At 38.5% G+C, this 14,169-nt stretch overlaps 2 protein-coding genes across 2 annotated transcripts; one reads left to right on the top strand and one right to left on the bottom strand.

Moving 5' to 3' along the window:
• Window positions 1-1,707: 1,707 nt before the first annotated feature.
• Window positions 1,708-14,147, bottom strand: LOC139468706 (charged multivesicular body protein 6-B-like). The gene is made up of 8 exons (XM_071250827.1): window positions 13,991-14,147; window positions 12,305-12,414; window positions 10,900-10,987; window positions 9,927-10,013; window positions 8,312-8,377; window positions 5,622-5,702; window positions 4,534-4,591; window positions 1,708-3,026 (listed from the first exon to the last, which is right to left on the bottom strand). Exons 1-8 carry the CDS (start codon window positions 14,057-14,059, stop codon window positions 2,965-2,967), a joined length of 621 nt encoding a protein of 206 aa, XP_071106928.1. The 5' UTR covers window positions 14,060-14,147; the 3' UTR covers window positions 1,708-2,964.
• Window positions 6,445-8,243, top strand: LOC139468840 (uncharacterized; the record flags this gene model as incomplete). The annotated part of the gene is made up of 3 exons (XM_071250976.1): window positions 6,445-6,490; window positions 7,684-7,773; window positions 8,179-8,243. Coding segments are annotated over exons 1-3 (201 nt in total), but the record flags the coding sequence as incomplete, so codon positions are not given.
• Window positions 14,148-14,169: the final 22 nt, after the last annotated feature.

Below are 14,169 nucleotides of genomic sequence, written 5' to 3'. Positions count from 1 at the left end.
TTGTATATCTGCAAATGATATTGTTCCTTACAAGAGTGTATTGCTACAGAACAGCAAGTATTTGCCACTATTGTAGCCGAATTTATTACACGTGATATATGTGCCATTCATTCTCTCTCAACGCAAACTACCCATGAAGATACAGGGTAGAATAGGTCTTCAGCAACCCAAGCTTGCTGTAAAAGGCCAATATGCTTGTAGTAAGAGGCGACTAACGGGGTCGGGTGGTCAGGCTCACTGACTTGGTTGATGTTTGTCATCTTATCCCAATAATGGGATATAAATCACTGGATTGTCTGGTCCAGACTTGATTACTTACTGACAGCCATCTCATAGCTGGAATATTGCTGAGTGTGGCGTTCAAAAGAAACAAACAAACTAATCTCAACGAAAACCTCTTGGTGTGAGTGAGTTGGGTTTAACGCCTCTTTTAACAGTATTCCAGTTATATCACGGCCTGTCAGCTTGATGTGGGAGGAAAGCCCGAAGTGATTCAAGTCTCAGTTATTTACCACTTCGGTGAAACACACAACACGGGTATGGTGCTGACAAACCTAGAAACTTAATTGGGGCGAACAGGGATTCGAACCCACAACCATAGGTTTCTGGCGAGGTCAAGGGACGCAACTCTGCACAGCGAATCGCAGCGCATTAGACAACTGGGCCACCCGTGCCCCCCAAAACCTCTTGGACCCAATGGACTTATTTCAAAAAGACTGTTACATGCGAACATTACTGTAGAGAAACTTACAGTTTCTTTTCCACAATTCTGCTTAGTTCGGAATGTTTTTTTGATTCGAACAGTTCTAAAAACCAGCTGTCAGTGACACTTAAATGACAAAATAAAACATACTGTTTAGATGTTGTTATACAGGGATATGTTAATTAATGACAACAAAAGCATTACAAAAAGAGTGTTTATTATTTCTACAGTTTCTCATGCACACCACATTTACAATATGTCACAATCAGTTTAAACATGAGACGCATAAATATCATCCTGCCATTGTTGAGGAATCTTAATAATCAGACATACATTAATTACTTGTTTTTTTATAACTACAGCGCAAGAAATCAGAAGTACTGATAATTATTACGATGTTTAATAAGAGAGTGAGTGAGTGAGTTGGGTTAAACACCACTTTAACAGTATTCCAGTTATATCAGGGTGTGTCAGCTTAATGTGAGAGGAAAGCCCGAAGTGATGCAAGTCTTTGATGTTTACCACTTCGGTGAAAGCCACCAGCACGGGTATGGTGCTGACAAACCTAGAAACATAATCGGGACGAATCGGGATTCGAACCCACAATCATAGGTTTCTGGCATACCAAAGGGACGCAACTCTTCACAGCGAATTGTGGCATCTTAGATGACTGGGCCACCCATGCCCCCATCATTAATCAATGCATGTACCATACATACCATACGTGTTATCATGACAATAACATCCAAAAAATTCACCAATCGCTATAATTCCAAGAACATTATGAATACATGTAATATGCAAATATGACATGCATGGTGTGTCAGACGATAGGCTTGAAGGATAACAATATGATTCTGTCCATGATAGCATTTTTTTTCAACCTAACAATTCAATACACAAACCAACCAAACCACACAGAAACCTATCCATCAGGAAATGTACATGAACAACCTGATTTAAACTACCGGGAATGTGTTCATGTTGACCCCTTACCTTTTGTTTGTTTGTTTGTTGTTCGATGCCATACTCAGCAATATTCCATCTATATGACGGCGGTCTGTAAATGATCGAGTCTGGACCAGACAGTGATTGACATCATGAGCATCAATCCAAGCATTTGGGATTGATAACATGCAAAACCAAGTCAGCGAGCCTGACCACCCGATCCTGTTAGCCGACCCCTTACCTGGATACTGTTAGTTGCTAGGCGACAGCTGCAGTCAGAGTGAGTGAGGATAGTTTAAAGCAGCATTGAACAGTTTTTCTGTAATGTCACTGACCTAGATGTTTACCACTTTATAGAAACCAGTGAGCCCAGGTATGGTGTGAAAAACAAAATCTTATACCCAATTACTGGGTAGAAACAATGTGGAACACACTGGAATCATTTTAAAGTGTGTGCACTTCTCTAGTACAGTAAAGCACAGTTTTAACGAACTCAAAGGGACTACTAATTTTAGTTCGTTATAACCGTAGTTCGTTATAAGCATATATACAGCATAACTACAGCAGATAGTAGGGACCAAAACAGTAAGTCTGTTTTATCCGTAAGTTTGTTATAAGCGTGTTCGTCATAACCGTAATACGTAAGTCAGCATGTGTCATGGATTGGTTCACACTTAATAATAGAAACACTAACTGAAAACCTAAATCAGCATTTCTGTCACAGTTTAGTCTTACCATTAATTGAGTATAGTTACAAGGAAGAAATCTTCAATTGTATTTCTAATTGGGAGAAATCCAATTTCCAAATAATATAAACACTGAGAGACTTAAAAGTTGTCCCACATTCTGAAACTTTGGGACTTATATTTCTTGTTTTGTTTCTCCTGCCATATGTGAAACATTCAGTGAAAGAAGGTAAAAGAAATAAGTTCATAAAATACACAAAAGTATTTGCCGGGTGAAACAGATAGTCTGAAATGTGAAATACCCTTAAATACCCTGACGAAATGCTGTAGAACACAGACAGTAGGACCATCAGTCTGGCAACCAGTGATGCAGATAATTGTATATATGTCTGAATACTGAAAGTCATTTGCAATCATGCGTTATCCAGAAAGATTTTACACAGAGTTTTTTAATTAATCAAAAGCATCCGCATTTCATTATCATGATTATCATCCATCATTCGAGTTGATCCAGGACAGCAGACATAGTTTGAGCATCAGTCTTATTCAGTTCATGCACTACACACATCCACTTGAAGCTGGACAGAACCAGTTTGAACCTGATTGGGCCAGTGCAGACTGGATGGATCAGGATGCTGCCAGAGCTTCTGGTTCCCTTTGTTTCTTCTGTTCCTTCCTTCTTTCTCTCTCTGAAGAAGAAAGAGGGAGAAAATCACTAAGGGTGATAGAGCATACATTGTAGGGCTGGGTCAGAACACTCAGGTACTCGGGTCGGGTGGGTCCTTAGAACCCGGACCTGTGGTTAGTCATGTGATATATCATTTATTGACAATAATATCACACTACAAGTGTTCGCATTTCTTTCTGACTCTATGCACACATTTCTTCTGACATTTACATATTTGAGTAAAGATAAAGCTTCAGTCAACTCAAGTGTATAAGATCTTGACGTTTTATACATGTACAGCAAACAAGGGCAAAAGTGAGTGTGGCTCACTAATACCCCCAACCCGCCTAATGTGTCAGTAGTTTCAAATTAAATAGCTAGGTTAGGGTTTGAAAAATTCATAAAAAAATGGAAAATTAATAAAAACAATTTTTTCTTTTGACTGCACCCCTCCATATGACACAGATTATATGTACTAAGTTTGAGATGGATCCACTAAATAGTTTAAGAGAAATCGCGTGGACAAAGTTTTCGGACGGACGGAATCTATATTAAAGTGATACATGTCTCAGACAAGTCACGATGATCTGATCGATAATCAAAATCTATATTGTAAAAAACGGATCTTACTTCACGAAGTGCATCAAATCATGTGAGCACCTTGATAAAAAACATGAAAAGATTTGGAAAATATTTGTTGATATAAGATGAGGGAACACATGCTTTGCAAAGCCTGCAGTCGACCAAAATCTGCAAGGCAGTTGACAAACCAGACGTCAATATCAAAATATAACTCCATAAGTCCTGCCTAGTTCGGCAATGGTTGAAACTGGACTTTTATAGTCAGTTATCTCCCTTTCCTTGGAAATATGAACTTCACCAGGAAGATAACAGAACTCTTATATGTCCACAAAGAAAACCAGCGCTCAAGCAAGTACTTCTGACAAACTTTGTGCATGAAGGTGACATGCTTTTTTTAATATGCAGACAAACGTAAGCAACCTTTATAAAGGCATCTTAATATTTTCAGTTGAGTCTTAATGGGATTTTTGGTAGGACAAGCAGTGATTGAAACACGTTCCATTTTGTCGTTACATCCTGAGTAATCTTAATGTTATTTGTTTTCAAACTTGATAATTTTTTATTTTATTTTTTTTCATGTTTGTTTTACTGTGCAATGCATTGATTCATGACATATTCAAAACTTTACAATGAAGATTTCATTTGAGAGAAGGTTTCACACTTTTAATAACATTGCAGCAAACAAGCATGAGAGACATGGTAAACTGAACCTGGTTTTCGTTTTATCAAGTGAGTGAGTTGGGTTTAACGCTGCTTTTAACAGTATTCCAGTTATATCACGGTGTGTCAGCTTGATGTGGGAGGAAAGCCCAAAGTGATACATGTCTCAGTCATGGTGCTGACAAACCTAGAAACATAACCAAAGCAAACCGGTATTCAAAACAAACAATCAAGCACATTTGAACCAGACTCAGAGTGGTTGGGAATAATCATATTCTGCTTCCTACCTCCGACATCTTCATCAGGCACTTCCGGTAGTTCCAGATCTTGTTCTGGCGTTGATTCCTGATAGTAGCAGAGATACAAGTTAGTATGACACTTGTGTTGTGACTTAACATCAGTCTGTCAACATCACCTCCAAACAAAACCTTGTACAGGTTATCTTTATTCTTAACCTAATTTATATCTTTTCTAACATTATAAAGTAAAGTTTCCAATTTGTTTATATTCTCTGAAAATCAAATCTCATTAAAATCGATCTTAGTTCTCACTATCGCTAAACAAAGATCTGACGACATCCCGTTAAGGTCATGTCAGAACGATATTTCATCTGACCAATGAGAGCTTCGCTTACCAGATCAGGAAAGTGAAGGTCAGAATGTTTTTTCTAATCATGCAACCTTTGAAAAATTTAACATGGGGTATTCCGAACAACAGTTACGGGCTATACGACTGAATCCATACAATCTAGGCCATCTATTAGCCATTCCAGAATGTTCTTTTGATCTGTTTTCAAAGTTTTTAATCAGGAGTTTGTTAAAATATGTTAAAAAGTGTAGTCGCCAGTATGAAACTAGTGCTGTAAAGCATGAAAAAGCTGCCTTCTGATTGGCTAATGTCAACTTCTTGTCAGTCATTCTATTGGTCGGTCAAAGTTCACGGAAGATCGGTCTGACGTGACCTGTGTCCTTATATCTTTGTTTAGCGGTAATGAGAACTGAGATCTGATTTTAATGAGATTGCTGAAAATCAATCAGAAAACCAACAACTGCTGACAGTGCAGAAACAGAAACAGAAATCATTTGCTTTCCGAACACTTACACATGCAGCACCTGTACCGCAGAATCTGTTCCCCTGGCTATCTCATCTACTGACGTTATTAATACAGCTCTTAAAACCCATATTTTTAAGCTCCACTATGATTAATCTCCTCTTAACAACTTTCTCTTTAATGTAGTGCTGTGAGACTGTATCAGCGAGTCCAATATCATTATTATTGTGCTCAAGTTAAGATCAAACATATTATTGAAAATTGTACCAAAAATGCTGATAAAACATTATTTCTGAAACAATGAATGCTTCAATTGGCACCTACCTGTACTATCTGACTGAGTTCAGTCAGCACGTCCTGTTCATCCTGGTCTGTGAGTCCTCCTGCCAGCAGGTCATCAATTTCCTGATGTCAACAAACAGTTATTTTTATAAGTACATGAAAAACAGCTGTCAATCAAGGGAGTAGCCAGAGCTGCAGATAAGCAGCGTATTTGCATAAAATTCCCCACCAAAATAGTCAAAACTTAATTACTTTCAATTAACTTGCGTACAGAAATGCATGCATTAAATGAAAAACTCAAATGTATAAAAGCAGCATGCGTAAATACCCAATGAAGCTTTTTCAGCATGCGTACGAAGGAGCTAGTTTCCGAAATACAATTACGAAATAATTTACTTTAAGAGTCAAGCCTATAAATTTAGAACAGTTATATACATCTAAAACATCACCGGATATTTCTTTTTTTTTAAATCTTAAAATGTTCACTTTTTTTGGAAAAAAACCAATAGAGTGATGAATAGATGAGTGAAAAAATATTGGATACCCAATGAAAAATGTAATAACTCAATTAAAATAGAAACCCTAGAGTAAAAACTCAATTGCTCAAAAAGTTATCTGGAGCTCTGAGTAACTGAAGCCGAGTCCATAAATGATGAATTTGTATCTTGCTCTCGCATTCAGAGTGTCCTCACTGTGGTCTATCTGAATAGTTCCCTATGTGCATTACATTTTGTTTTGTAAATAACATGTATTGTTGTATCTTTGACATGATTATGAATATAAGTATAGCATGTATGGAGAGAACATAACTTGATTTGTCTGCAATATTTTAGTGTTTCTCATCACTGATAAGATATGTGCTAACATGGTTCACAGTTTGGTTGCCGTTATTGTGCTGTGGTACGGATACTGTATCCTGTGAGGAGCTTTCAACATGGAAAAAGTAAAGACTTAAAAGGTGGTAAAAATACAAAGCAATAGGCAGAGTTACTTCCCTTTTTTCAATATGCACAAGAGCCTGGATAGGTTTATAAAATGCAAAAATCTGTTAATTTCTTTCCTGGGCAGTAGGATTTATATTCACACAGGGGAATGGCTGGAGAGAAAAACTGTCTTTCATGTTGAGTGGGAGATGAGAAACCCATAGAAAATATATAAACAGATAGTCTGACACACTATCTAACATTTTAAGAAAAATGTAAAACCTCAGAATGTTCTTATTAGATAATGACCATTTTGTTTTGGAGGTGAGCTGAGATGTCCCATTGAAGATTATTGTGTTTATATAGCGATATGCATGTGTGGCTGCTTGTACTAGTCTGGACTAATGCTTATTTCATAGTGCTAGCCTGATGAGATACCATGCCTCAGTTTAACATGTACACCCCATTCAGACATGGTATAATGACTCAGAGCCGACCAGTCCATGTTTAACTCCTTGGCCCTCACACAGGCAGGGTAACAACAAGTACCATCTTTAAAGTCATTTGGTACTGGGCGACTGGCGATCAAACCACTAACCTCGGCTCCGGGCAGACAAACTATCCACAGGACCACAGAGGTGGTCTTGTTTTGTAAAAAGCTGCGGAATGCTGGTTTAACAACACAAGACAATACTGACTATTAACATTTCACACCAATGTTTACATGTCTATACTGAATGGCTAGTTATTGTGTGTATGGTTTCAAGGCTTGTGTGTATGGTTTCAAGGCTTGTGTGTATGGTGTGAAGGCTTGTGTGTATGGTTTCAAGGCTTGTGTGAATGGTTTCAAGGCTTGTGTGTGGTTTCAAGGCTTGTGTGTATGGTTTCAAGGCTTGAGTGTATGGTTTCAAGGCTTGTGTGTATGGTTTCAAGGCTTGTGTGTATGGTGTCAAGGCTTGTGTGTGGTTTCAAGGTTTGTGTGTATGGTTTCAAGACTTGTGTGTATGGTTTCAAGGCCTGTGTGTATGGTGTCAAGGCTTGTGTGTATGGTTTCAAGGCTTGTGTGTATGGTGTCAAGGCTTGTGTGTGGTTTCAAGGCTTGTGTGTATGGTTTCAAGACTTGTGTGTATGGTTTCAAGGCTTGTGTGTATGGTGTCAAGGCTTGTGTGTATGGTGTCAAGGCTTGTGTGTATGGTGTCAAGGCTTGTGTGTATGGTTTCAAGGCTTGTGTGTATGGTTTCAAGGCTTGTGTGTATGGTTTCGAGGCTTGTGTGAATGGTTTCAAGGCTTGTGTGTATGGTGTCAAGGCTTGTGTGTATGGTTTCAAGGCTTGTGTGTATGGTGTCAAGGCTTGTGTGTATGGTTTCAAGGCTTGTGTGAATGGTTTCAAGGCTTGTGTGTATGGTGTCAAGGCTTGTGTGAATGGTGTCAAGGCTTGTGTGTATGGTGTCAAGGCTTGTGTGTATGGTTTCAAGGCTTGTGTGAATGGTTTCAAGGCTTGTGTGTATGGTGTCAAGGCTTGTGTGTATGGTGTCAAGGCTTGTGTGAAGGCTTGTGTGTATGGTGTCAAGGCTTGTGTGTATGGTTTCAAGGCTTGTGTAAATGGTTTCAAGGCTTGTGTGTATGGTTTCAAGGCTTGTGTGAATGGTGTCAAGGCTTGTGTGTATGGTGTCAAGGCTTGTGTGTATGGTTTCAAGGCTTGTGTGAATGGTTTCAAGGCTTGTGTGTATGGTGTCAAGGCTTGTGTGTATGGTGTCAAGGCTTGTGTGTATGGTGTCAAGGCTTGTGTGTATGGTTTCAAGGCCCCACCTGCTGATACTCCACTCCCTCCCTTGTCTCTTCCATGATCTTCTCCACATCCTCCAGTGACAGCAGCTGCACAAAAATAGAATGCAATGACAAACGCTTCTAGTTATGAACAAGCATGAAATACTCTGGTTGTGCGCAAGGCAAGAAATATTTTACAGTTTTCAAGATCTGCTCTGGAAACAAGCACTTCCGCCATTTTCAGTCTAAGTCAAAATCGTTGCCATGGAAACTCGAAAAATCATTTTATTTTATAAATCCCAAACTATCAAAAGGCACCAGTTCACCACTAGACCCATCTATGTGCCAAGTTTGGGTAAGATGTCTCTCATGTTTTTGTAGTTCTGCTCTGTAAACGAAATGTGACGGATGGACAGAAAGATGGGCAGGGGATAATAAACAATATTACCCATAAAGTTTTTGGTTTGGTTTGTTGTTTAATGCCGCACTCAGCAATATTCCAGCTATATGACAGTGGTCTGTAAATAAGTGAGTCTGGACCAAACAATCCAGTGATTGATATCATGAGCATTGATCCATGAAATTGGGATCAATGACATGCTTCAACCAAGTCAGCGAGCCTGAACATCTACCCATAAAGGAAGAATGGTTGTGCGTAATTACGATATTTGCACATGCTTTTAACAATTCTCAATGCTGACTGGTATACTGTAGTCATATGACATCACAATTTTCATTGTTGAGAAAAAATGTGACATGTCATCCATTGTTGATGATGTCACAAACCTATTACACTACGCCATCTGAGCAATACTGCTTCAATGAAGTTTCTCTGTAACTTAATGTAAGGTTGACATCTTATGTTTTTTCTTTATTTTCTCTCGCAAAATGTCAAGGAGTAATATATTGAATAAACCACTTGAAACTAGAAATTACGGATTATCTGTCCTTCATGAATGAATGCTGTAAGTCCTCACCAAATGTTCAGGACAAACAATTCCTTCAGTTTGGACAGATACTGTAAACAGCTTTATTTCTGCGCCGTTTAAATATTGCGAATACCACACCAAAGACAATACTGCGACGAGATATTTTTGCGAGTTGCCGTGTTGAGATGACCCCTCGATTACCAAACAATGGACAGCTTCTCTCAGAAGCTACTTAATCTGAGTTGGCCGGAAAGTTGACCGGAAGGGATTGCAAGGGGTAACAGTGACACTAATTGGTCTGTTTACACTGTCAATTGTGATGTATTGTGTGACCATTCTGCATTCATTTGAGTTTTTAACTTATTGAGTAACTTGTAGTTTTGGTTGATGATTTCAACATTTGATGACGTGTTGCAATGAATAAAGTATGTATGTATTATTTATACTTATTTTTGCATTTTTAATTTTTGCTATTGAGTCTCGTTCGCAAAACTCGCAATAATAAAATGGTCGCAAAAAATTCCCTGTTTACAGTAATACATTGTGGCTTGTTGGCTAAGTTTATAATAGTTACAGTTGAAAATATGATGCTCTGGGCTCAAGCTAGAGCCATCAAGTATTTTCACTCGAACCAAACTGAAACCAAATGCATGACATTGTTGCATCATTTGATTGGCTCATCATGTATACAGGGTCTGTCCATGTTTAGTTATTCCTTGTCTCCTCACCTCGTGCATCTTCTTCAGTGATTCATTACCAACTTTGAGTCCTTTCACAACTTCAGTTTCAATCTGAGCAAACTCCAGATCATGAACCTATAAACAAACAACATAAAAATAATTGATACCTGTCACATCTGGTTCATAACAAAAATATAACAAAACCTACCAATGATTCGTGAATGATGTGAAATCATCAGGTTACTTGAATAGCTGGTCCATGATGTCAAAAATGAGTTAGTGAGTGAGTATGGTTTTACGTCACTTTCACCAATATTCCAGCAATATCACGGCGGGGGACACCAGAAATGGGCTTCACTCATAGTACCCATGCCGGGAATCGAACCCGGGTCCTTGGCGTGACGAGAGAACACTTTAACCACAAGGCTACCCGACCGCCCCTGATGTCAAAAGACTTTAAAGGTTTTGTGAGCAGACGTATAGACTCCATAAGCCCTGCAGAGATTGGTTAAAATGATTCAACAACTGACTACAACATTAATTGTATGATTTTAAATGAAATTTAAAATTCAATGTATTTAGTCTTGGATTAGTTTGTGGGCATTGGTGTAGAGCTAAACATTTTCAATGTATCTTAATATACCGTATTCGACATAATAAGCGCCCAGGGTGCTCTCAAAATTAGAAATTGGGGGCTCTTATTAAAACATTATTTTGGTGAAAAACAACAGAGTTGGAAGATTGTAAATTTCGTGGTTTATGCTGACAGACTGAAATGTTTATATACGACAGATATATTTTCCCAAAATTTAATTGCCCATAATTAAGGATGCATATAACAAACATATTATGCACGAATAAATAAGTCTTGTGTACATTTTTCAATCGGAAGGGGTGCTAATAGGGATTGTTCACTAGCCAATATCTTAGCAAATATCGCCGTGGGTGCTTATTAGAACTGGGTGCTTATTACGTTGAATACGGTATTCACAGAATGTTCAATTGTCTTAACTATATTTACCATTCTTTCTATGTTATCTAGTTGACCATCCGTCTTTACTAGGAGCCCTTCCTGGAATTTCTTTTTCCTCAAGAGTAGTAATGCTTTGCTAAAAAAGAAACAAAAATACCCTGACAAACCTGATCAAGCACGACTCTTAAGCAACAAAACAAGCATTTCCTGTACTTTTGCAAGGAAAATTCCACCGTCATATTGGGCATGATTGAAAATACATTGTAACAATATATGGAGGAGAATGGGTAATGACATACATAAACATGGAGAACATAAGCAAACCTATCTGAATACTGAAAAAGGTGAAAACAGATCCATATCTCCATTTAGAGAGTGAATTTTGTTTAATGTTGAAGCTATGTCATGTGTTTATCACTGTGGCCTGTAAATAAACAAGTTTGGACTAGACAAACCAGTCTCTCACACCACAAGCAACGTCATGAGCATGAGCAGAGCATGTGCAATGATGAGCAGAGCATGAGCAGAGCACACTCTCTCACACCCCGAGCAACAGCAGAGCATGCCAGGATGAGCAGAGCATGAGCAATGATGAACAGAGCATGAGCAGAGCACACTCTCTCACACCCCGAGCAACATCATGAGCATGAGCAGAGCATGCACAATGATGAGCAGAGCATTAGCAATGATGAGCAGAGCATTAGCAATGATGAGCAGAGCATGAGCAGAGCACACTCTCTCACACCCCGAGCAACATCATGAGCATGAGCAGAGCATGCACAATGATGAGCAGAGCATTAGCAATGATGAGCAGAGCATTAGCAATGATGAGCAGAGCATGAGCAATGATGAGCAGAGAATGAGCAGAGCACACTCTCTCACACCCCGAGCAACATCATGAGCATGAGCAGAGCATGCGCAATGATGAGCAGAGCATGAGCAACGATGAGCAGAGCATGCACAATGAGCAGAGCATGCACAATGATGAGCAGAGCATTTGCAATGATGAGCAGAGCATGAGCAGAGCATGCACAATGATGAGCAGAGCATGAGCAATGAGGAGCAGAGCATGCACAATGATGTGCAGAGTATGAGCAATGAGGAGCAGAGCATGAGCAATAATGAGCAGAGCATGCACAATGATGAGCAGAGCATGAGCAATGATGAGCAGAGCATGAGCAGGGCATGATGACATGGAATCAGCGAAGTCACAAAGTCAACACTTATGATAAGCATGGGATACTGGGAACCTATCCTTCTCCGACATCCCCAGGGGGACTCAGTTCCAGGTAGATTCAGATGTTGTGGTGTTTACACTGTTTAGTATGACTGGGGATAAATTATGAACTGAAAAAACATAAATCAGATAAGTACAGCATACAATATCTGCCTGTCAAAATATACTGCAGCATATGAATGTCAACAGGGTTCAGTATTCAACATCATATCTCACTCTTTCTTTCCATCTCTCAGTAGTTGTCTGGCTACGTTCCTCTCCCTCTCTAAGTTTGCATTAATCTTCTTCTGGTATTGTCTCAGTTTGTCTCGCTGTTGTTTCAGTTGCTGCAAAATAGTAAATGTAGCACAATATATACCATTAACATGCTCATACAACCATTATAATTATTACCATCACCGACATCATGCAGGAGTTAAAGATTATTGGTAAAAATAAAAATTACAAGTATTTGGTATTTGTAACTACCAATGAATAATTGCGTGGCCAATGATTTATTTTTGAGGGGGGAGGGAAGGGGAACATACAATCAGACAGGTCAAACGGAGAGTTGGTCTTATGCTTATCCCTTAGTGGTCGTCACTTCTGTGTGACAGTCAGCCATGATCCCTCCATGTGGGAGCAGCAGGGCTCTGGATAACATATTATCACTGATAATTTTTTAGGGGTAGTCAACATATTTTCACTTCTTGAGACGAGTTTATGGAGTATATTTACACCAATGAGGAGAGATTTTTTCAACTGATTTAAATGTTGTTTCTGTCACTTCTAATAAAGTGTTGTTATAAAATTATTATTTCAAAATTGTTCATGCATATTTCTATACAAGTAACTTCAATGAATTTGGTAATCCGGTAATGGTTATTTAATTTGCGTATTTTACACAAATACACAACTTATCCGGAGCTCTGAGGCAGCATGCTACTAATCAAGTCTTGAACAGTAATGAACAAAAAAAAAAGGGGTTTTCTATATCATGGACATTTATACATCACAATCCTCATTTTAATTACTTTGCTCTTACAACTTGTGTGTTGTGATGGAGACCTAATCTGAGCCAGAATCCCCAAGAGAGATTTGTTTTAAGTACCACCATGAACATAATGAATACTTTCTGATGCATTTGTTTTCCAAAATTAAAAAATATATAATTAAAAACTTGACAGACAGCATGGTTGGCATGGTAAGTAATTTGTTTCAAATGTCCAAAAATAAAAACAGAACGTCAATGGGTCATTTTCATAACACTAATGTTGAAAGTAAAGATATATCATGTTTAGTGTGCCCTTAGATTAAACATCCCACTGCACAAACCCCAATGCTTTTTCCATGTTTGCATCAACAACTACATTGAAGATTTTGTCACAAATGTATTCAACATATACCAATCATAGGTCTCAGTAGATACATGAAACAGACTATTGCCTCACTGTTTATGGTAATCATTACAGTGAATCATGGGGAAGAGATCTGTGAAATTAATTTTCTACCTCAGTTTTTACAGGTAATTCATTAAAGTTTTACAGTTTGACACTTGTGCTGAAATTGCAAACATATGTTTTCGAGTTTCTTAATCATTTTAGCTAACCGTGCTAATAGAATGACCAAGGGCAAAATATAAAATTTGAGCCTAGAAACATTGATGTCACCATGGTCACAATAACGTGTATACTACAGCTGTGACTGTCAGTGTGACTGACAAGTGAGAATGACGCTGAATTAACGTGAATCAAAGTCTGGATCCGGTGCCTATATTCTACTGGCTTTGTTTTAATTTGATAAACTGATCTAATTCTGTGTGAATATTAGTCAATCAAGCAGGAAGCAATGAAAAGCACAGAGACGCGAGACAAAATGACAGCAGTTGGTCAGTGATTCGTGAATAGCAATATCTTGACTTACAAGAACAGCTCTGTCTTGTTCTGTTACTCGTGATGGCTTTGGTTTCGATTTGCCGAATAAATTACCCATTGCTAAAATATAATGTGAAGCTGGTTAGCAGTAATAACTAAAATGTTGCCATTTTCCTCTCTTTCAGGAAATAACCCGGAACCGGAAGTGTAATCCATAAGCAAGGAACG

The sequence above is a fragment of the Haliotis cracherodii genome, unplaced genomic scaffold (assembly GCF_022045235.1).
Source record: "Haliotis cracherodii isolate W230 unplaced genomic scaffold, xgHalCrac1.p SCAF_2, whole genome shotgun sequence".
Classification (NCBI taxonomy): Eukaryota; Metazoa; Mollusca; class Gastropoda; order Lepetellida; family Haliotidae; genus Haliotis; species Haliotis cracherodii.
This window is presented reverse-complemented; position numbering and strand designations above follow the sequence as displayed.